Source organism: Syngnathus leptorhynchus, chromosome 4 (genome assembly GCF_054491065.1).
Source record: "Syngnathus leptorhynchus isolate UIUO chromosome 4, UIUO_Slep, whole genome shotgun sequence".
Classification (NCBI taxonomy): Eukaryota; Metazoa; Chordata; class Actinopteri; order Syngnathiformes; family Syngnathidae; genus Syngnathus; species Syngnathus leptorhynchus.
In genome coordinates this window covers 5,204,790-5,227,798 of record NC_141198.1, presented here as the reverse complement: position 1 = coordinate 5,227,798, position 23,009 = coordinate 5,204,790, and the positions used below count along the sequence as shown (strand labels likewise).

At 40.4% G+C, this 23,009-nt stretch overlaps 2 protein-coding genes across 5 annotated transcripts in view; both read right to left on the bottom strand.

Moving 5' to 3' along the window:
• LOC147057699 (zinc metalloproteinase-disintegrin-like jararhagin) overlaps positions 1 to 5,253 on the bottom strand; it is a 17,417-nt gene extending 12,164 nt beyond the window's left edge. Inside the window, exons 1-4 of the mRNA XM_085908989.1 lie at positions 5,071 to 5,253; positions 1,877 to 2,141; positions 1,521 to 1,758; positions 288 to 379 (exon numbers count right to left, since the gene is read on the bottom strand). Coding sequence (XP_085765115.1) covers positions 288 to 379; positions 1,521 to 1,578 — 150 coding nt within the window. The 5' untranslated portion in view covers positions 1,579 to 1,758; positions 1,877 to 2,141; positions 5,071 to 5,253. The remainder of the gene's footprint in view (positions 1 to 287; positions 380 to 1,520; positions 1,759 to 1,876; positions 2,142 to 5,070) is intronic.
• Positions 2,564 to 23,009, bottom strand: adam28 (ADAM metallopeptidase domain 28). Of its 4 annotated transcripts, none has more exons than XM_085908990.1 (18): positions 22,481 to 23,006; positions 20,831 to 20,916; positions 20,272 to 20,348; positions 19,889 to 19,967; positions 19,706 to 19,782; positions 19,007 to 19,190; positions 18,720 to 18,782; positions 18,499 to 18,570; positions 18,141 to 18,310; positions 17,673 to 17,754; positions 17,001 to 17,134; positions 16,231 to 16,399; positions 14,708 to 14,797; positions 13,050 to 13,245; positions 12,826 to 12,931; positions 12,565 to 12,721; positions 12,395 to 12,475; positions 2,564 to 2,973 (listed from the first exon to the last, which is right to left on the bottom strand). In XM_085908990.1, exons 1-17 carry the CDS (start codon positions 22,536 to 22,538, stop codon positions 12,431 to 12,433), a joined length of 1,845 nt encoding a protein of 614 aa, XP_085765116.1. In that variant the 5' UTR covers positions 22,539 to 23,006; the 3' UTR covers positions 2,564 to 2,973; positions 12,395 to 12,430. The 4 variants fall into 4 exon arrangements, with proteins under 4 accessions (XP_085765116.1, XP_085765117.1, XP_085765119.1 ...); XM_085908991.1 differs by having other exon boundaries at positions 2,564 to 2,968; XM_085908993.1 differs by lacking the exons at positions 12,395 to 12,475; positions 12,565 to 12,721; positions 12,826 to 12,931; positions 13,050 to 13,245 and having other exon boundaries at positions 22,481 to 23,009.

The following is a 23,009-nucleotide window of genomic DNA, read 5'->3' as shown; positions in this document are numbered from 1 at the left end:
TAATATGTATTGTAATATGTGACCAAACAAAACGTGTAGCAAAGGAGGTCGGGGGGTAATACCACCGTAACTAATATCAGGGACTGAATCGATCACAAATGGACTGTTTAGATAGGCGGAAGACATTTCACCTGCCAGGCAGGCTTATGAGTTCATTCAACAAGAGGCTGAATGGAATCAGTGCCATGAGAATAAAATTACCTGGATGAAGGAGAATTTTCAAAGGAATAACTGGAATTTACCACTTATCTTACAAGTTAAGATTTGCACATATAATGTTTGCTCACCCCGGTGTCTCTTCTTCTTCTGACTGAGTGAAGTCTGACAGGTCGTACAAGCTCATAGTCCTTTCCACTCTCAGATAGGGCGGGATGGCTGTCTGTTGAAGGAGAGAACTTTATTTTGCTTTGTGATAACAATAACGGAAGAGAAAAAAAACAACGGTTGGACTAATTTTGAATAAAAAAACAACAACAACATGAATATAATGGTAAGCGATTGGGGGGGTAGATTACTGTAGAAAAGCTGACTCTTCAGTTTAGTGGGAAATGGACTAGGAAAGGAAGAGACACGTTTGTTTGAAAGCTGCTTCCTAGATTCTGGAGGATTACAAGGAGAGCAAGTGCCAATTTGATTTGGATGCTTCCATTGATACCGCAATGGTATTCATCTTGCCCCATCTTTATTCAGATTGTCATAAATGCTCTCCGAATAATTTAGCGGTGTCAGTTAAATGTGTTATTAACGTGATTAATTCAACCACCCTTTAATGCTATCCATTTTTTTATTCGCGTGATTATTGCTCATTTTGGCCGAATAACATTTGTTCTCTTTTCATGTACTGTTGCTGCAGAAAAATTACAAGACCTCACTGGGTCTTGCGAGACCAGAAATAAACATCAAGCACGCCAGACTGACACTAGTCTGGGCTTGTTATGAAAAGATTTCATCTTTTTCGTGATGTATGTATGGTATGTCTGTATGTATGTAAATATTTTAATTATTTCTCTCGCTCTCTCTCTCTCTCTCTCTCTCTCTGTCTGTCTTTCTCTCTCTCTCTCTCTATATATATATATATATATATATATATATATATGTGTGCTAATATTATAACAATATTATAATTAAATCTATATCCAATTTTGTGTGTAGATATATATATATATATATATATATATGTATGTATGTATGTATGTATGTATGTATGTATATATATATATATATATATATATATATATATATATATATATATATATATATATATATATATATATATATATATATATATATATATATATATATATATAATTATTAGAACTTGATCCCGACACTGACATAAGCTATCGCCAGCTGCCTTCTTTTATGCAACTTGCTGTTGCTGAAAAATACTGAACACAATTTCATACGTTTAGTAAGTACATGACAGCTTACAGACAGGTCAAAGAGCTTTACACAAACAGAAGAATGTCATTCCAAGCTTAGTTGCACAATGGAGGTAAATGTTTACAATACTGACATACCTGATAGCTTGAGTGCGCCATTTAGGATGAGGACCCACAAAAGAAGTTCACGTGTCATTGTAGTATGTGGTAAATGAGCAGATTGTGGCGCCGATGAAATTTTATTCTTTCCACCTACATGCTGTGTTAGTGCTCCTGTGAGGCCACACCTTCACCCGTTGTCTGTGGAACTGTCACAGTGTACTTCCTCGTTGACAACAAATACTCCCACAACTGGCCTGAGCACGCCTCCGCTATGCTACAGGAATGCAGGAAAAACATTGATGCCTTACATATTTTGTGCCAGTAACATTACATCCAAACAGATTAATTCACCTTTGTGTGTGTTTTTAATTATTAATATTAAAGTCCCTTACCTGGTTGCTGATGTAGCAGAGGGGCCGCTTTTTCTTTTGAGAACAAAAGCCATCAACCAGCAAACTGTCATTCTGTATTGCGGCTGACTAACTCAGCATCAGTCAGCGCTTACGCCATATAATAATTTCCATTTATAGTATCTACACGTCATTGATTTCACATGTTTTAGTCAATAAAGTCATAGGGGGTGACCTCAGTTAACTCGGCATTGATGCTCCTACGTTGTCCTCAGTCCTGCACTCACTACACGCATGCTTGCAGTCGCTGTAGAAAAATGGAGACAGAAGACAATAAGGCCAATGTGTCTGCTCCCTCTGCAGTAGTCTTGGATGAATCTGAACATAGCTCAGTGTTAGTGGAACATGCTGTTGGCTCAGGGTGCTGCTTTTCTCATCTTTATCCGATTGGTGCACAATGATGACTGAAGGAACATAAGAGTTTGATCTTAAAGTAGTTCATTAGACATCCTGTGCATGAGAGTATGAAACTGTAAAGTGCTGAGTGTGTGACGGTGGGAACAAAACAAGATATGTGGTGCTAGGATGTCTGATTTCCAGAACAAAAGATAACCCAGGAGCAGCAAGGAGGACAAGATACCCACAGGGTAGTCATGTCAAACAAATGTGAAACGAATCTGTAATAAGTGTGTTGTTTATGTACTTGCCGAAATAAACAAATCAAATCACTTTTGTGTCTGTTAGGTTTATTTTCCAAAACAACTCACTAATAATGAAAAGAGGACGTTTCCGGTTTCTTGCAAGGAAAATAGGAGAGCTTAATGGTTCTCACAATTCTAATCAGCTTCTCCTATCCAGCTCACTTTTATTCATTTAGAGGTCTCTAGTTACATAATAGGCGGTGCCCCGAAAAGGATGGGGAATCAACAAGATCAGCAAAACGGCCTCCGCCACTGACAGGTTTTGGCAGCGTAAACACAAGCAGACATTTGCAGATAAGCTCTTTTGCACGTCATTTCATCATAAAAAACACTTTGTTTCTTCATATCACTAAAAAGCAGAAAGGTTGTCCTCGGCCGTTCCTCATCCCTTCGGTCAGCTTGGGGTAGACACCTTTTCATTCCTCATCTCCCTCTGACCTTAATTTTACAACAAAAACTTAAAAAAAAAACACTCTTCCCAAGGCAATCATAATATATATTGTTAAACCACTGCATTCATAAATGTATAATCAAACATAATGAAATTATTTCTCCATCAATGTCTAAGGGTGGTGCTATCGTGTGTTTTTCAACTTCATGCATGCAACACTGAGATTTATTGACAGCCAGTCATTCCTTGAATTTGAGGACATGGCCTAACAAAACAATGACACTTTTGTCATGGTGAGACCAGATTGTCCTCAAATAAAGTCACAATCCTACAGATTTGATGCTTATGGGTTGGCTTCTACTCACTCACAATGGCCTTAGGGCTGCCTAAAAATAAAAATGATGCAAAGATGCCCTGCTGATACTATAGCTAAAATTGTTGGCTTTGCAAAGATATAGTCCATTTTAAATTTCTTAATGCTCAGGGTGCTTTTGCATTGCTTGAATCAGCGTTTGTTGTGTGTAAGAATAATATTTCATTATGATTTCCATCCATTTTCTAAACCGCTTTGTCCCCAATGGGGATCAGGGATGTGCAAACCTTTTGCAAGAAGGGCCAGATTTGATAAAGTGAAGCCAATAGTTTTTTCGGACATTTTTTAACTACAATAATTTCACTGTTATAAAACAAATTTCATTGTCCCAATTGTCTTTATATTTAAATGACAAAATAACCAAATACAAGCCACTCAGGCAGATTTGAACAACTCTAAAACACAAATTCTGCCTTTCATTCATATCTGAAGAGTCAGATAACATTGAACAAACTGTATGAAATACCTTAAATTTACATGAGTTTAAAATTATTTTTGCCTCATGAACATTTTAAACAGGAGTTATAAGTAAAGCAAAGTTGGCTGTTATTATTAAAACTTAAAACAAGTGAATTTTGCTCTTGTCATTTACAATATCTTTCAGAAAGTAATACCGTAATTTTATACTTATACTTACTTATTTTACGTATACTTAATATGAAGTAATATTTACTTTTGATTTACACAGCCTCGCATGAAGAATCACTGCTGAGATGCCCAGTTGAGCTTGGAGCTGCTTCACTTGATCAGCGCTGTTACTCCCTATTAGCTTGTCGTATGTGTTAGCATGTTTGGTCTGATAGTGTCTTGAGGTTGAACTCCTTAAACAAGGCAACCGTCTCTTTACAAATTAGACAAACACAATTGCCTTGATTTTCAGTAAAGAATTGTAATTCCCATTTCTCTTGAAAGCGACGGCCCTCAATGTCAACTTTCCTTGTTTTCTTTGCAGTTGCCATGGCAGAAAGGAGAGGAGAGGGGTGGTGCTGCCACTCTTTGGTAATAGGAGGAATTACAGTTCCAAGTCATGATTTTTCTATTCAGTTTGACAGTGCAGGCGGGCCATAAATAATACATTGTAAGACCAAAACTGCAGGTATGAAATCTGACCGGGGGCTGGATTTGGTTCACGGCCCGGACTTTGGACATGATTATTTTAGATGATATGATGAAATGATGTGCAAAAGAGCTAATCTGCTTGCAGTGACTCTGCAAGAATCAGAGTAAACAAGTACAGGGCCAATGCCTGTTGGCTAATTTCCCCACCCCTTTAGGGGCCCCGTCCTTATGTAACCAGGGATCTCAAAATCAATAAAAGTGAGGTTGATGGAAGAGTTGATTAGAGTAGATGAGAGATTCTATTCTCCTTGCCTAAATCTAACATTGTGATTTAAGGAGTTGAAGATCCCATATGCCATCAAAATCAAATTTTCTCTTCTAGTTGTGAATGTACCTTTCACAGAAAATGCAATCATTTTTTTCTGATTCTGTCATTGATCGCAATTGTTTGAGCACTGTGGCATGCTTGCTGATATTCACTACTTTGACGGGCGCTTGAGGTCATTCTATGCCATTAACAGTAGAAACAGCATTTTAAGCTCACAAAGCAAACTCTTTTTCAAAGCCATGGGCAATACAATAACTACAACAATGAGCCAGATATAGCCCAGATAGGAGAAATTGCCATAGCGCGGCTCTAGCCACAGGTGCTTCTTTTTAAACGCTTCCTAAACATTTCTATACAGGAGGAAATTAATCTGGACAAACTCACCTTGTGACATTTGATGCCGCCTTTTGTGTACTTTACAGATTGGAGCAGTATGTGGCTCAATTCTCAGATGGGCTTTTGCTCTTTATTTTTGTTTGTCCTGTCGTCCCACCGTGAGGACAGTTTTCTTATTAAGATTAAGATCTTTATTCGTCCCACATGAAGAAATTCCAGTATAGGGAAGCCCTAATTTAAGGATATTAAAAGGACAAACTAGTTTAAAACAAATAAAATATTTAAAAAATAAAGTATGCATGAATCTCAATTACGGTTAAGTCCTGGCAGTTGGTTCCGTATGAATATTCATTGCACCCCAGGGTTTTTGTTGTTAAGTCTGACACCTGCCATATCTCTCTGTCAACACACTTTGGTGGAGCATCGTTTCACTTGAGGAGCTCCTCGGTGGAGTGAGTATGTGAGAGTCTCTCCCCAAAATGGAGGACAGCTTAGGTAAGATCCTCCTCTCTCTCTCTCTCTCTCTCTCTCTCTCTCTCTCTCTCTCTCTCTCTCTCTCTCTCTCTCTCTCTCTCTCTCTCTCTCTCTCTCTCTCTCTCTCTCTCTCACCTCATACAAGCTGCAGATGGCGTCCCAGAACGGAGCCGGCCTTCTTAATCAGCTTGTTCAACCTCTTTTGCCGATAAAGGCACATTGTGAGCCGATACGTTGGCTAGCATATGCTAATTGCTCATCCTGCAGTTCTATTTTATGCAGGCTTTTAACAGACAAAGTAAGAGGCGAAGCATTACACATGCATGAACTATGAACTCAGCACCACCAGTAGATAGAATGGGCCGTATCTTAGCGAGACTGCTGAGATGAATAAGTCAAATATAACAGAAATGTTTGCTGAGTTACTGACTTAATGCTACATAGAAATTTAAAGCGAGGTTCTCAAAAAAGTGCCAATAACCAACATATTGATTCCCAAATCACATCACTTGTCGGGGTCAGTTCCGCCGTGTCCCAGTCAGCTGCAGCTGTACAAACTCAAGTCACTTACTTTGTTTTATCATGAAAAGAAACAAATGCATGAACCATGAGCTCAGCACCACCAGTGGATATAATGGGCTGTGTCTTAGCCATGTTGTGGAGATGAATAAGTCAAATATAAAATGTTAATATTTGCTAAGTCAGTTGGGTATTGGTACACCAATTCAGAGTGGGGTTCTCAATCAAGTGTCAATGACCAACATCCAAATTCCCATATTACATCAGTTGTTGGGGTCAGTTCCGCGGCATCCCAGTCGGTTAGAGCTGCACAAACTCAAGTCACTTACCGTATTCACCCGAATATACGACGATGTTTTTTGCATTGAAATAAGACTGAAAAAGTGGGGGTCATCTTACATTTGGGGTCTAGACATTATACCCATTCACTTGTGCGCAGCGGTAAGTTAAAGGTTGCTGGTATCGACTGAGTATGTTACTGTGATCGTGTGTATCTTTGGTCGCTAGCAAATGTATTTTGTTGTCTCAATGACTTGTTTGGTGTGTTGCCGAGAGCATTCCATTTATGGTTATTTAGTATAGCGGAACCGTTACGCGCTGTTATGTCATGTGTGCCGTCGACTAGTGTTGTGTGACGTCAGAAGTTACGTGCTGTATTTCTGTCTTTAGACCATTTAGATGACTTAAGACCAACGTCATAGGGGGACTGCTAAGTAGCTCCCGAAAGGCAAGTTAGTCTCCAGTCTCGAAGATGAGACATGAGAACTTCCTCTTGGTGGAAGTTGGTCTACCGTCGATCATCGGACGCGGAAGTATGTCTGCGGAACAAGAGGTTTGTACTGCTTCGTGCACCAACTGCACCCTTCTTTTAGAGAGGTTGTCCCTGCTAGAGGGACGTGTCCGCCAGTTAGAGCAGAATAGTGCGATAACAGTAGATGTGGCGGACACAGTCGCGGACTGTAGTCAGCCCGCTAGCCCCGTTAGCATTAGCCCCAAGCGGCTTGCTAATCGCGATGAGCCAGGTAAGACGCATAGCCGTCCAAAGTCATCTCGGTCTACTGGCCCTCGCACCTTGGTCATAGGTGACTCCATTACCCGAAATATCACGCTTAAAAATCCAGCCACGGTAATGTGTATTCCTGGGGGCAGAGCACCCGACATAGAAGCTAATCTTAGGGAGCTGACTCGCAATAGGACTAGTCAACAGCGTAGTTCCAACAACACTAGCTACTCTGATATAGTGATACACGTCGGCGCCAATGATGTTAGGATGAGGCAATCTGAGATCACAAAGAGAAACATAGCGAGGACTTGTGATCTCGCCAGAAAGATGAGTCGGCATCGAGTATTTGTCTCTGGCCCCCTGCCTGGGAGAGGCTCTGATGAGAGGTTTAGTAGATTAGTCTCCCTTAATCGATGGATGGCTGGGTTCTGTAAAAAGCAGGGACTGTATTTCATAGATAACTGGCCCTCCTTCTGGGGCCGCCCCGACCTGCTGAGGAAGGACGGCCTTCATCCTAACCGTGAAGGCGCCTTCACTCTTTCTAGAAATATAGATTACTGTTTGAGCCACTCATGACAGGTCACCTTAGAGCAGGCCGGAGCACAGGTGATTAGACCACCTGTCAGGATGGGTTTGGAGTCAGTTAAGTTAAAGTTAACTAGCGCTAGGCTAGACTTCCAGCATGCACATAGCTCCTTGTGTAGACTAAAGCGTAACAGTTTGAATAGTGCTACAGTCCACATGATCGCGCTTTCTACTGAGGTGGCAGACAAATCCAAAAGCTCCACCCCGACCAGTATAGCTGATGATATGGTGACTGTTTCAGATAATATTACGTGTGTACCAAATATTTACTATCAAATTCCTACGGTCGTATCGTCCCACCGCGCGAATAAACAATTGAGAGGTGATGTCAGGCCTAGAGAACACAACCTCACTTTCATTTCGTTCAAAACTCCTCCGATAAATACAAACCCTGACCAACCGATTACACTTAAACTTGGCTTTATGAATATTAGATCGCTTCATACAAAAGCGGTTCTCGTTAATGACCTCATCACGGAACATAATCTAAATATATTTGGTCTTTGCGAGACCTGGTTAAAACCTAATGACCTGCTACCGCTTAATGAGGCCTCGCCTCCAAATTTTGTGAGCTCGCATGTGGCGCGTCCTCGAAAAAAGGGTGGGGGTGTTGCCCTCATCTCAAATTCCGATCTTAGATTTACGCCTCGTTCGATTAACATATTTAAAACATTTGAAGTTCTCACTGTCCGATCCACCGCTTTACCGTCATTTTATCTTGCTGTTATTTACCGTCCACCTGGGGCTTACGCTAGCTTCCTGGATGAATTTTCAGAATTCGTGGCTGATCTAGTGACAAACGCGGATAATATAATAATCATGGGCGATTTTAACGTCCACATGAATTTACCGTCAGAGCCACTTACTTCGGCGTTTCAGACTCTAATTGATACGTTTGGTTTTACGCAAGCCGTACAGGTAGCAACGCACAAGAATGGTAATACCTTAGATTTGGTATTATCCCGAGGACTGGCAACCTCTAATATAACAGTACTGCCTTACACTACTGTTTTGTCTGATCACTACTTAATAAAATTTGAAATTTTAGTTCTTAGTCAAAGACAAGAGAGCAATCAGAATTATAGCAGCCGTAATATTAACTCCATGACTGCGACTGCGCTATCTGGGCTACTGCCACCAGCAACTGCCGTATTGCCCTCATATACCGGCTCTATTGATAATCTTACAAATGAATTCAATGCTACATTGTTAAATGCCATTGATTCTGTGGCGCCGCTACGTCTAAAAACTCGCCGTAGACAGCCTACTCCGTGGTTCACAGATGAAACACGTTCGCTTAAACAATTAAGTAGAAAGCATGAGCGCAAATGGCGTTTAACCAAACTTGAGGTTTTCCATCAGGCATGGCGCGACAGCCTCCTGAAATATAAAGATGCGCTTATTTTAGCAAAAACTCGTTATTTTTCGCAGGTCATTAATCTCAATAAGAACAATCCTAAATACCTATTTGATACGGTGGCAAAGCTAACACTACGCCAGCCAACCCCCGATGGCTCCTTTCACTCGGCTGACGAGTTCATGAAATTTTTTGCTCGAAAGATTGAATCCATTAGGGATGAGATCAAGATGACCATTCCGATCACTCAGTCGGGACCGCCGATTACCGGCGCCGACGATCATGCAATAACCCTTTCAAATTTTAAAAGCGTGTCCCTCGAAAGGCTTTCACAATTAGTTAGTGCGGCTAAACAAACAACATGTTTACTTGACCCGCTTCCAACGAAACTATTTAAAGAATTATTTCAAATCTTAGGACCGTCCGTTTCAAATATAATTAATCTGTCTATCTCCTCTGGGATAGTGCCAACAGCCTTTAAAACCGCTATTATTAAACCGCTACTTAAGCGACCAAATCTTGACCCGGACTGTCTCAGTAACTATAGGCCAGTTTCAAATCTCCCATTCATAGCAAAACTGCTTGAAAAAGTAGTAGCGCAGCAGCTTATTGATTACATGGTCGCTAATAATCGATATGAATCTTTTCAGTCTGGGTTTAGAGCTAATCATTCCACTGAGACAGCACTTGCTAAAGTGACTAATGATCTCCTCTTAGCTATGGATTCAAATACTTCATCGGTATTGTTACTACTCGATCTTAGTGCTGCCTTCGACACTGTTGACTTCAATATTTTACTAGAGCGTCTTAAAGGTAGTGTCGGTATTTCGTATCTATCGGACAGGACGCACCGTGTGGTCCATGGCAATGCGTCCTCTGAGCTCTATAAAGTTACGTGTGGTGTCCCTCAGGGATCGGTACTAGGACCAATTCTATTTAATATTTATATGACTCCGCTTGGGAACATAATACGTAAATATAATATTAGCTTTCAATGTTACGCGGATGACACCCAATTATATATGCCATTATCAATGACAGATCCGTGGGACTGTTGTAATCTTGAGGCATGCCTTGCGGAGATCAAGCAATGGATGTCTCTCAACTTCCTTCGTCTGAACCCAGATAAAACTGAAATGTTGATAATTGGTCCAGCTCGTTATCAACATCTATTTAAGGAAACCGCTATAACTTTAGATAACCGTACTATCACTCAGAGTGATACTGTAACTAATCTCGGGGTAATATTTGACCAAACGCTCTCCTTTCAAAAGCACATTAAGAATATAACCAGAATAGCATTTTTTCACCTTCGTAATATTGCTAAGATTCGCCCAATCCTCTCGACCGGTGATGCCGAAATTATTATACATGCATTCATCACGTCGCGCCTGGACTACTGTAATGCATTATTCTCTGGTCTTCCCAAGTCCACCATCAAAAGTCTACAGTTAGTACAAAATGCTGCTGCAAGGCTGCTCTCACGGACAAGAAAATTTGATCACATTACCCCAATATTAGCCAATTTACACTGGCTCCCGGTCCATTTAAGATGTGACTTCAAGGTTCTTCTATTAACCTATAAATCATTGCATGGCTTAGCGCCTTCATATCTCGTCGACTTAGTTTTTCCTTATGTTCCGTCTCGTAACCTTCGTTCGCAAAACGCTAGTCTTTTAGTGACACCGAGGGCCAAGAAAATGTCTGCAGGGGCTAGAGCATTTTCTATTCGGGCTCCAGAGCTCTGGAATGCCCTGCCAATGGATATTAGAACTGCTACCTCAGTAGAAATATTTAAGACACGTTTAAAGACGTATTTTTATGATGTGGCCTTTAATTAACCTGTAGTAGCCGATTCGGCTGGAGTTTGTTTTTTCTCCCTCTTCCCGACCCCACTCCCCCCACCCCTCCCCGGCTGGGGAGGTGGTTAGGTGACACCCAAGCTGACGACGGCTATCTAGATTCTCGTGGACCAATTCAGCATGAGGGATCTGCAGCGGAATACCCTCCTAGAGGACACTGCCAGGACAATCGAAGGCACCTCCGACAGCTCTTCGCTTTGGCCTGGACATCCACTTTTTGATTTCCATATGATGTATTTTATGTGCCCTCTTTGCATCCATTGCAGCCTGGTGATCCTGAAAGGGGGATCCTTCCATCTGTGGTCCCTTCTCAAGGTTTCTCATTTTTCCCCTGGTAGGGGTTTTTGAGTTTTTCCTTGCCCTTTTGGGAGCCCAAGATCAGGGGATGCTTTGAGAATAATTGTCAATTGATTGTCTATGTGAAGCCCTTTGAGACTGCTTGTGATTTAGGGCTATACAAATAAACTTGACTTGACTTGACTTGTCTGTTGCAGAAACACACGCACACGCACACGCACACACACGCACACGCACACACACACACACACACACTCACACACACACACACACACACACACACACACACACACACACACACACACACACCAGCTTCATACAATAATCACACACACAAGAATCACACCCAAAGACTAACCCACGTACACTACACACACTTGCTCTCACATCCTTACGACCAAACGTGTGCCTATAGTCCAGGGGTGTCCAAACTTTTTGCAAGGAGGGCCAGATTTGATAAAGTGAAGGGGCCCGTGGGCCAGTAGTTTTTTCGGACATTTTTTTTAACTACAATTTCATCCAAATAAACACTGTTATAAAACAAATTTCATTCTCCCAATTGTCTTTATTTTTTAAATGAGAAAATAACCAAATATAAGCCACTCAGGCAGATGTGAACACCTCTAAAAACACAAATTCTGCCTTTCATTCATATCTGAAGAGTCCGATAACATTGAACAAACTGTATGAAATACCTTAAATTTACATGAGTTTAAAATTATTTTCGCCTCATGAACATTTTAAACAGGAGTTATAAGTAATACATAAAATACGATAACATTGAACAAACTGTATGAAATACCTTAAATTTACATGAGTTTAAAATTATTTTCGCCTCATGAACATTTCACACAGCGTTCACGCAGCCGGTTCGCGCGTACCCTTTTTACAACGGGTTTATTTCCGCATTTGACTTGCGCATACTCCGCATAGCAGGACAGCTGGAGTCATGTTCTCGCTGTGAAATCACGCCGGGTCGCGCGAGATTACATTTCTGCGGCATAAATATAAAATAGCTTTGGTACGTGTGTATTAAAGCGCTGGTCAACAATGGCGGCGGGCAACATACTAAAGATTTTATCACAGAGGCTGCGGGCCTGATGAAATTTGACCACGGGCCGCAATTGGCCCGCGGGCCGGAATTTGGACATTCCTGTTCTAAATGAATGTGGCCTCATCATTATAACATGATGATGTTATAGTGATGAGCATAACAATCACTACGATACGGTCTACGAGAAAAATCATGTTCAATATAGTTGTTGAAGTACTTACGGCATGTCCAGGACATTTTGCAGAGCACTTTGTGATTCAGTAAGCATTTGGAAGATTCACACATTCATTCTCACTGCATACCTGAAAAAGCAAGGCTATCATGTTAGAAATAGAAGTCGTTAACTTTTACACGACACTACAAAAAGAGAAAATCATACGCTGCCTGTTACCTTTCCCTCCCCACATTTTGTCCCGGTGTCCACCTGGCCGTAGTCTTTAGTGTATTCTCCAAAGAAAGCTGCTTTGCAGTCACCAAACCTTACCATGCGGCCATAGTTTGGGTTGTTGTTTCCACCGTGACAGAATAGCTTCCCACAAAACACATCTCTGCAATGAGCGCAATAGTTTTACTTGTGCAACTGTACGAATTGTGACAGTGACATCAATAGGCTTACTACATTCGATTCTGCAAACAAAGGCAAACAACTCACTCTTTCTGGCAGGGGATGTATTGATCATTTGAGGGACGTTTGCAGAAGGCATAGTAAGTTCCTCTGGTGTTTTGTTCATAGCAGAAAGGACGGGCCTCAATAGCACCTGAGAACACCTAAAGTTATCACTTCATATCTGCTGGTCCAAGTGCTTATAAAATCCTGACTGAATGTTCGTTTCAATTAAATCTGCACTTAACAAGTCAAGGAACATTGAGACTTACTTGTTCCATATAGTTTGAGGCACTGGTCTGATATTTTTGGACACTGGCCATTATAACAATAACCAGAGCCTTCATCACATGGTAAGCCGTTGACACTGAATACATCCTCAGGACATGTGTCACTCTGCCCATCACAGTATTCTGCGAGATCACATTCATCCTGTTTCCTCCGACACTCCCAAGATCGCGGAAGTATCTGTGGAGACAACAGGACCCATTGCTCTTTGATAAGGCCATTTTATGTCCATTTATCTCGTGGCAATGGGGGTCTAGCGGGTGGAGAGTCAAGCCATCCAAGTCGAAATGTAGGATAGTCAGATTTTGTCAGTCAAATAAGTCATGTGTTTAGTATGACGTAGTCTTGACCGAAGTATTCACAGATTTGGACGGGGAGTTGACCTCTATGAACACAATAGCTCCCCTGAGCAATTGTTAAGGGAAGGTTAGCACACTGCTATTATAAAGCATCTGGCCTGTTTAGCACCTGGAACACAGAAAATACAATCTCGTGACTGCTTGGCTTTTTACTGTGACTTTGTTTGGTTTATGACATCAGTGTCATGGGGTTTACCCGCCTCTCTCTTGCTAGAGTGGGGTTCAGCTGGCCCATGATATTGCTGTATAAATTACCCCGGCAAGTTACATCATTTGTTTTTGGATGTAACCCATTATCATTCGCTATTTTGTATTTGCGACTGTCTGATTTAAGTCAAGTCAAGTCAAGTCAAGTCAAGTCAAGTCAAGTTTATTTGTATAGCCCTAAATCACAAGCAGTCTCAAAGGGCTTCACATAGACAATCAATTGACAATTATTCTCAAAGCATCCCCTGATCTTGGGCTCCCAAAAGGGCAAGGAAAAACTCAAAAACCCCTACCAGGGAAAAAATGAGAAACCTTGAGAAGGGACCACAGATGGAAGGATCCCCCTTTCAGGATCAGTTCTCGCTGAGCCTGCAGATATGATTTTATCTTAAAATGTCGACCATTATTCAAATATCCAGGAAGTCATTTTTAAACTGCGTATCACATGACAGGCTTATTGAAAGCAGCTGCCCCACTTGCAGGACGTGGGAAAGTTGCATTGGGCATTTTTCTCATAAGGATCGCGGGCGTGCTGGAGCCTATCCCAATGGTCATTGGGCGGTAGGCGGGGTACACCCTGACCCGGTTGCCAACCAATTACAGGGCACACATAGACAAATAACCTTTCACACTCATACCTACAGACAATTTGGCGCGGTCAATCGGCCTACCATGCATGTTTTTGGAATGTCGGAGGAAAATGGAGTACCCGGACAGAACCCATTCAAGCACTGGGAGAACATGCAAACTCCACACAGGAAGGCCGATGCTAGAATCGAACCTGCAACCTCTACACTGTGGGGTAGCCATGCTAACCAGCGCTCCACTGTGCCGCCTACTGCATCACTCACCATCCCCCTTGCTGGTTCAGATACAGCACCTCAAAGTCACTACAGTATACACTTCCAAATGTGAAACGTATGTCAGAATCAGCACATTTTGTATGGATTATTGCCTTGTAGCTAAACAATCGACTGTCGGATAGATATTTAAACTCATGGCACCCCACTAGATGGCTGCACCGCATCATATAGCCCAATCGATGACTTAGATTGAACAACTACAACGTTGCTCACCTTGCAGTCGTCACAACACTCCCCTGCAGCACACTGGGAGCCCTCACTTAGGGTGCAAGTGGTTGCATTGCAGCATGGGTTGGTGCACTCCTATGAAAAGACACAGACACAAATGCAGAAAGCTTTGTTTTTGAGGACGACAGAATATTTTTTTTCCATTTCCAACTTCGGCTGCTAGCAACCTGCAGGCTTATCAGACGAGATATAGCGAACAAATCCGAACACGTTCAAAGCTTGCCATAAATGTCACTGTGTTGTGCAGGCACAATCAATTTTCTTCAAGCATAATGCACCAAGAGTACTTGTACAAACAAGACAACATTTTGAAAGCGAATCAAGTGGCAACAAATCACGCTGAGGTTTGTTACAAGCTTCAGAACCAAAGCATATCAGTGAAAACAATAAACTATCATTCCATTAAATCATTAAAATTTGAAAATACATGTCTGCTTTTTACATCCCTTAACCCCCCTCTCCCTAAAGCATAATGTCAATTTACATTCTTTAACGTAATTAGTAGACTGATTAATTTTGAGCTCTATTTCATACATTCAAAGGTGACCACCAAGTCTCTAGTCACGAGCCAGTTTCTTCCAAATACTTTATCATCAATGGAACGCATCAAAATCTTGCCTTTGAAAAAACAATTTTATATACATCTATCAAGATTGCTATCATGGCTGTAATTTACACTGGGGTAGAATTTAAATCCTGATGTTACGTCATATAGCCATGGTGAGTGCCAAAAACATCAGCTCATGCGATAACTATACTAATAAGCCACCAGTAGCCAATGATACTTTGTCAATGTGTTTGTTCGTGTCAGACTCCTGATGATGCCTTTGGGCAAAAAGCCTAACCAAATTCTCGGACAAGGGAAGCAATGTGCTCCACCTCATTTCAGCCAAACAGGCCGATTTCAACACACTAACATTGTTGCAATATTTACCAAAGACAGACATGCTGTCCACAGATGTTGCTTGGATAACCTCGAGATACGACACACATTTGCAATTCAAAGGTTGGATTTACACCCAGTGGGTCAAGTGTGGCTCTCAAGTGACACAATTGGGATGTGAGTCATGGGAATGTCTAGAGAAACTAACAGAAACAGTCACTCTTTCTTATGGGGGATAAAAATGCAGTCATAACAAATATCGTCTGCTCGGGGCATTGTTTGAGTGTTGACGTGTTGCCACAAGTTGTCTTGCCGCAATATTCACCTTGGCTTGCGCACTGAATGATGAATTGTCTGTAGTTTGGGTTTAAATTTTTTTATATAAAATAGAATATAGATAGCGACGCCCGTCCTGGAACCTTTCTGATGCAACTTAATTGGTCATATGAGATGCATGTGTCACTTGAAATTTAAATGGAATTATATTAGATCAAATTACTTGGGCACTTGGAGGTGCAGTGTAAAGTCAAGCTAATTGAAATCCTTGACAAAAGATAGACCTTGAAAGGAAGAGACGAGTTAGATTCATTAGTCAAAAGAATTTGCTATGATATCCAGCATTTACCTTTTCAGTCCCACAGTCACACTGCTCTCCTTTCTCGACAAAACCGTTTCCACAGACAGAGGGCACCACCAGACTCATGTAGTCCGGCTTGTTCAACATACAGCTTGGGCTGCGGCTGGTCAAGTATTTCTCATAGTCTCTGCTGCTGCAGCTACTGAAAGTGTCCCAGCTGGTGGAGAGGATGGAAGGCAAATATTGCATTCATCAGACGACCATTTGTGTCAACGCAGTGCCTTTTTCCGTCAGGCAAGGCGTAAGTGTTTTCGGCATTGGTTGTGAAGCAGAAGTGACACATTTATTTGGCACAAGACACCTCGCATGTCTGTGAGGCGTTTGCATGTTGTCCTTGTCTGTGTTTTTTTTTTTTTCTTTCAGGGACTGAATCTGAATTCGCCAATGTTGAACAAATGTGACTGCGTTGGAACACTATATTGTGCTGTGATTAACTGATGACTAGAAAGATCTGGTCAGCCTGCCTCTTACCCAAATTTGCTGGGATAGACTCCACCTCACCCATTACCGTGAACAGCATAATAAAAAATGAACGGATTTTAAGTAAAACAAACTGCAGAAATTAGTGACTCTGTTTGCTCTCTTATTTGGAGCATTCAGTCCCTTTACACATTTTCTTAATTCATCATTTTTTAGTAATCTATCAGTGGCTAATTAGAACAATTGTCCATAAAGGCTCTTGAGTTAACAGTTGAGTGAAGATTCTCGATAGGTTTTGCATGCATTGTGAATGCAACCACATGTCCGAGGTTCCTTACCTGAGGGCCGCACCCATCATACAGCTATTCCCAGGGCAGATACAAGCACTGGAGTCATCATGATTCATGCCAAGATTATGGCCCATCTCATGGGCCAATGTGGCCCCCACAGCAATGGCTCGATTGTTGTGGTCCTGTGAGACACGTGTCAAATTCCTCAACGTCAACAACAGTGAGGTTCCTCAATTTGCCTTGTTCTCCTTTATTCTAACCTCTGTGACTTTATTTTTTGTGTGTGTAACCTTTAAGCTTAAGTTTTGCAATTCATGAGAAATATCCAACACAAGGTACAATCTTGTACAATGCGTTTGATTCCAAATCATACTGCATAGATACTAAGACTAGCTATTCATACCTCAAAGTGTCATTAGATTTCCTTATAGAACAACACATTTAGAGTCATCACATCTAGGTGTTATTTTTAAGATAAGGGTTGTATTTGGATTGAAGCCAATAACTGTAAATTGATAAAAAAAATAATTGATTATCTCCAGCATGTGATTTTGGAACTGGGCGAGTGGGAATCACAATGTCTTTTGAGATGCATGTACAGAACAATAACATCTCCTGTTCAGGTCAGTCAAAAGTTGCAATCACCACTAGACTGAGCATGTGTCTGCCAAATATTTACTATCTAGACATCCCATATTTCGTATAAGAAAAAAGGCTTACCTGGACTACCCCGACAGAATGATCAGAACAGAGAGTCCCGATGTACGCCAGTCCCACCGTTGCTCCCTCAAAGTCAATCCCACTGAAAGACAAATAGAAACATCTTTCGAATGCAAGGTAGGTCTTCCGGAGCCACTAGTCCTTGAACTTTAACAAAATGGGATGGAATCAAATTTATTACCGCAAACATTGAGTGTGAGTTTTAGGATGATAGGACATTTCTGTGTTGGTGTCAGATTGAATCACTTTCAGAGTCATCATACATAACAAGACATGTCATCAGGAAGTCAAGCTTCCTTTTTGTTTGACATATTAAAAATATGTAAATAAGTTACCCGATGTCATTGTTGTTTTCTAAGTCTGACATGCGAGGTCTTTTGCACATGATGCTACGTATCGGTGATTCCAAAAACTCATGAAATCACTCACTAGAGTTATACCAATTACGTAAATAGAAACAATTCTGACCTGATAAGATGTGCATTGTCATGTTTCTTTCTCTTGACCAGCTCAGAATTCCTCCATGTCATAAAAGCATTTAGATTAGCGCCGGCCGGAGGAGTGATGGAGATCAAGTCACGATTGGACCAGATCTCCAGCCCGACAAGAGCAATGAAGGTCTTCAGGGGCTTGTATACCTGCACACAACACCAAAACGAGGTCATTAAAATAATAAAAAACAACTCTTTATCAAATAACACACAATAAGCTAACATTTTAATGCCACGTGTTACATAGCAAAGCAATAAAATGTCCACCAAATGTAATCCAAACTTCAGAGGGCAGTGCAGCCTACAGATCATTGTTTGAATTAGTATTAACTCACCATGTTGACAAAGTTGACGACTTCAAATATCCTTTTCCTCAGCTCTGTTTGATCCCGATTTATCTTCACATACTGAAATCGCACAACCATTTTAGAGCAGGCTCATGCCCTGTATGTTTTACTGGCAGTCAGAGAAAAAAGGTGAGATGAACTCATAACAACTTAAAGCATATCACCTCACCACCAAAAAGTATTCATGATGACATTTGGTGTAGTCTTACCTCACGGTTATCAGCAACAAGGTAGAGCTCAATGTATTTCTGTTGCTGAATGATGGAAATACCCTGAAATACAACAAAGACAGTTAGTGCTCTTGCACTGCAACAAACACAGAATTTGAATTCCATCTGCCTGCAAAAACAGAATCCCCGTGGCAACAGGCAGCTATAAAAAAAACTGCTGTGGCTTCCAAGGTAGAGTTGGACAATCATTTTTCTTGTGACTTCCTAATACAGCCGCATCAGAGCCTATATTGTGCATGTGAGTGTCACAGAAATGTTTCTCGAACCGCGGATCTGGAGCGACTGCGGCTTGTTGGTGGCTCGAAATCTGTGCTCCATGTCGTGTTGGTGACACCGCACACAGCGGGTGTGTAGTCCTCTTCGTTGAACTTCATTACTGCATGATCCCCCTCATCATCACCAGTCAGTGGTTCGATCAAGTACCTCTGGGCTGATGTCCTGAAATAACCCCTGGAACAAAATTTAAAAAAATGCTACTGTACCGAATATGAGCACCAGTCCCATCCATTTAGATAATTTTGAAAACAGACTGTAGGTTAAAGTCATGATTGGTTGGAATGTGTGATGCAAACGTTTTTATGCTAGACATTTGGATTTTGTATGCTGCCAATTTAGTGGGAAATACTTTTTGAAAAGGCCTATTTCTGTTTCAGCGTGACTTACTGACCAAGGTACACAATGGCATGGTTGCGCAATTCTGTTGTGGAACAAATACATTGGCCTGCACAGAACCCTGAATTCAAATGAATTATGGGATGGTATGCAAGGCACGGACAAATATTACACAGGGGAGCTCCTTGAATCTTGTACAAAATCTTTGTGAAGAGCTTGAAAGCTGTAATAGTTGTCACCCCAACTCCATATTTTTGTCCGTTTTCATGCCACCTATGTGTGATTGTTGGCCATTCATTCGTCCGTTCGTTCATTCATTCATTCATTCATTAATGGTTAATTGTAAGGCTTACCGAAGTCCATCACAGGTGCTGATGCTAACTGTCGAGTCGCTTTGGTTCACGATCTTCCCATGATAGTAGCAGTGATCCTGGTAAAGATGTGACCATTAGTTTATGCTTTATGCCCTGCATGCGTATACCGATTGGTGAATAATTTACAAGCCTATTTATGTTCCATAACTCTAAAAGACTTACAATGTCATTTGGAAAAGTCGTGACTTGTGTCCCATCCTCTTGGTAAAAAGTCTCTGTGTAGTCTCGAGTGAGTAAGTCACTGAGAATGAAAATAAAAGGATGATGTTATCAGTCATACATACATAGGTTATTTGTTGCAAAATTGTGGATGTAGCATGAGTAATATGGGTCTTTTTTTTTTAAATCAGTGCTGACCAAAAAAAAACATAAAAAGGATGTGAAACATCTCACTCGTCGTGAGAACAGCCTACAATCAGCAAGTTCTAAGTACCACAGCAACGCCGCTTAACTTCTTTCTTTACAATCGTTAACATTTAACTGCAATCATGAAATAAATGCCACATTAAACATTTGCCACCTTTTTTCCGGAAATGTGCTCTTACTTGTTTTTTTGTAGGTGCATTTCGACGTCTCTTCCTTCTACAGTCATTGCATACTTCAGGGTCTCTGGCCTGAGGTTCTGCAGAGGAGGGAAACAAGATTGTATCCATCAAAACAAATATGATAAACTTCATTCTACTCCATCAGACTCATCTGACTAACAGAACAAAATGCCACCAGTAGCATTTATCTTAGTAATATGTATTGTAATATGTGACCAAACAAAACGTGTAGCAAAGGAGGTCGGGGGGGTAATACCACCGTAACTAATATCAGGGACTGAATCGATCGCAACTGGACTGTTTAGATAGGCGGAAGACATTTCACCTGCCAAGCAGGCTTATGAGTTCATTCAACAAGAGGCTGAATGGAATCAGTGCCATGAGAATAAAATTACCTGGATGGAGGAGAATTTTCAAAGGAATAAGTGCAATTTACCACTTATCATTATGTTTGATGTGTTTTCTGATTGTATTATATAAATCAACTGAGAATCAGTATACTTCAGGCTAAAACGACACATTTAACAAGTTAAGATTTGCACATATAATGTTTGCTCACCCCGGTGTCTCTTCTGACTGAGTGAAGCCTGACAGGTCGTACAAGCTCATAGTCCTTTCCACTCTCAGATACGGCGGGATGGCTGTCTGTTAAAGGAGAGAACTTTATTTTGCTTTGTGATAACAATAACGGAAGAGAAAAAAACAACGGTTGGACTAATTTTGAATTAAAAAAATAATGATATGAAAATAATGATAAGCGATTGGGGGGGGTAGACTACTGTAAAAAAGCTGACTCCTCAGTTTAGTGGGAAATGGACTAGGAAAGGAAGAGACACATTGTTTGTTGGAAAGCTGCTTCCTGGATTCTGGAGGATTACAAGACAGCAAGTGCCAATTTGATTTGGATGCTTCCATTGATGCTATTCATCTTGCCCCATCTTTATTCAGATTGTCACAAACGCTCTCCGAATAATTCATTTAGTGGTGTCAGTTAAATGTGTTATTAACGTGATTAATTCAACCACCTTTTAATGCTATCCATTTTTTTTATTCGCGTGATTAATGCTCATTTTGGCCGAATAACATTTGTTCTCTTTTCATGTACTGTTGCTGCAGAAAAATTACAACACCTCACTGGGTCTTGCGAGACCAGAAATAAACATCAAGCACGCCAGACTGACACTAGTCTGGGCTTGTTATGAAAAGATTTCATCTTTTTCGTGATGTATGTATGGTATGTCTGTATGTATGTAAATATTGTAATTATTTCTATATATATATATATATATATATATATATATATATATATATATATATATAGATATATATAGATATATAGATATATAGATATATATATATAATGGGTCATCTCTTGGAGGGATGGACGTGGAATAAATAAGAATCATCTTAAACCAATTAAAACTAGACTGCTAATATTATAACAATATTATAATTAAATCTCTATCTATCTATCTATCTATCTATCTATCTATCTATCTATCTATCTATCTATCTATCTATCTATCTATCTATCTATCTATCTATCTATCTATCTATCTATCTATCTATCTATCTATCTATCTATCTATCTATCTATCTATCTATCTATCTATCTATCTATCTATCTATCTATCTATCTATCTATCTATCTATCTATCTATCTATCTATCTATCTATCTATCTATCTATCTATCTATCTATCTATCTATCTATCTATCTATCTATCTATCTATCTATCTATCTATCTATCTATCTATCTATCTATCTATCTATCTATCTATCTATCTGTATATATATATATATATATATATATATAATAATTATTATTATTATTATTATTTTTTAACAGGATTCATGTCCTGACAGAATGAAGCCACTTTATATAATTCCAGTTTGCTTTTTTATTAAGTGTAAGTTTTATGTGGCAAATTCACAAAATGAATATTATTCTTACTATTATTATTAGAACTTGATCCCGACACTGACATAAGCTATCACCAGCTGCCTTCTTTTATGCAACTTGCTGTTGCTGAAACATACTGTACACAATTTCATGATGCTCAGTGATTTCAAAAAGATAAGTTTAGTAAGTACATGACAGCTTACAGACAGGTCAAAGAGCTTTACACAAACAGAAGAATGTCATTCCAAGCTTAGTTATTAATTAGCCCATGCAAAATGGAGGTAAATGTTTACAATACTGACATACCTGATAGCTTGAGTGCGCCATTTAGGATGAGGACCCACAAAAGAAGTTCACGTGTCATTGTAGTATGTGGTAAATGAGCAGATTGTGGCGCCGATGAAATTTTATTCTTTCCACCTACATGCTGTGTTAGTGCTCCTGTGAGGCCACACCTTCACCCGTTGTCTGTGGAACTGTCACAGTGTACTCCCTCGTTGACAACAAATACTCCCACAACTGGCCTGAGCACGCCTCCGCTATGCTACAGGAATGCAGGAAAAACATTGATGCCTTACATATTTTGTGCCAGTAACATTACATCCAAACAGATTAATTCACCTTTGTGTGTGTTTTTAATTATTAATATTAAAGTCCCTTACCTGGTTGCTGATGTAGCAGAGGGGCCGCTTTTTCTTTTGAGAACAAAAGCCATCAACCAGCAAACTGTCATTCTGTATTGCGGCTGACTAACTCAGCATCAGTCAGCGCTTACGCCATATAATAATTTCCATTTATAGTATCTACACGTCATTGATTTCACATGTTTTAAACA

What these genes read in the sequence shown, in the direction of transcription:
- adam28 (XM_085908990.1), bottom strand. Translation starts at nt 22,538, where the DNA reads ATGACACGTGAACTTCTTTTGTGGGTCCTCATCCTAAATGGCGCACTC. An exon ending in AGCACCTGTGATGGACTTCG is followed by an intron (nt 19,191 to 19,705) that starts GTAAGCCTTACA and finishes ATTTTGTTCCAG; the next exon opens with GGGTTATTTCAGGACATCAG. An exon ending in CAAAATGTGGGGAGGGAAAG is followed by an intron (nt 12,476 to 12,564) that starts GTAACAGGCAGC and finishes TTGCTTTTTCAG; the next exon opens with GTATGCAGTGAGAATGAATG.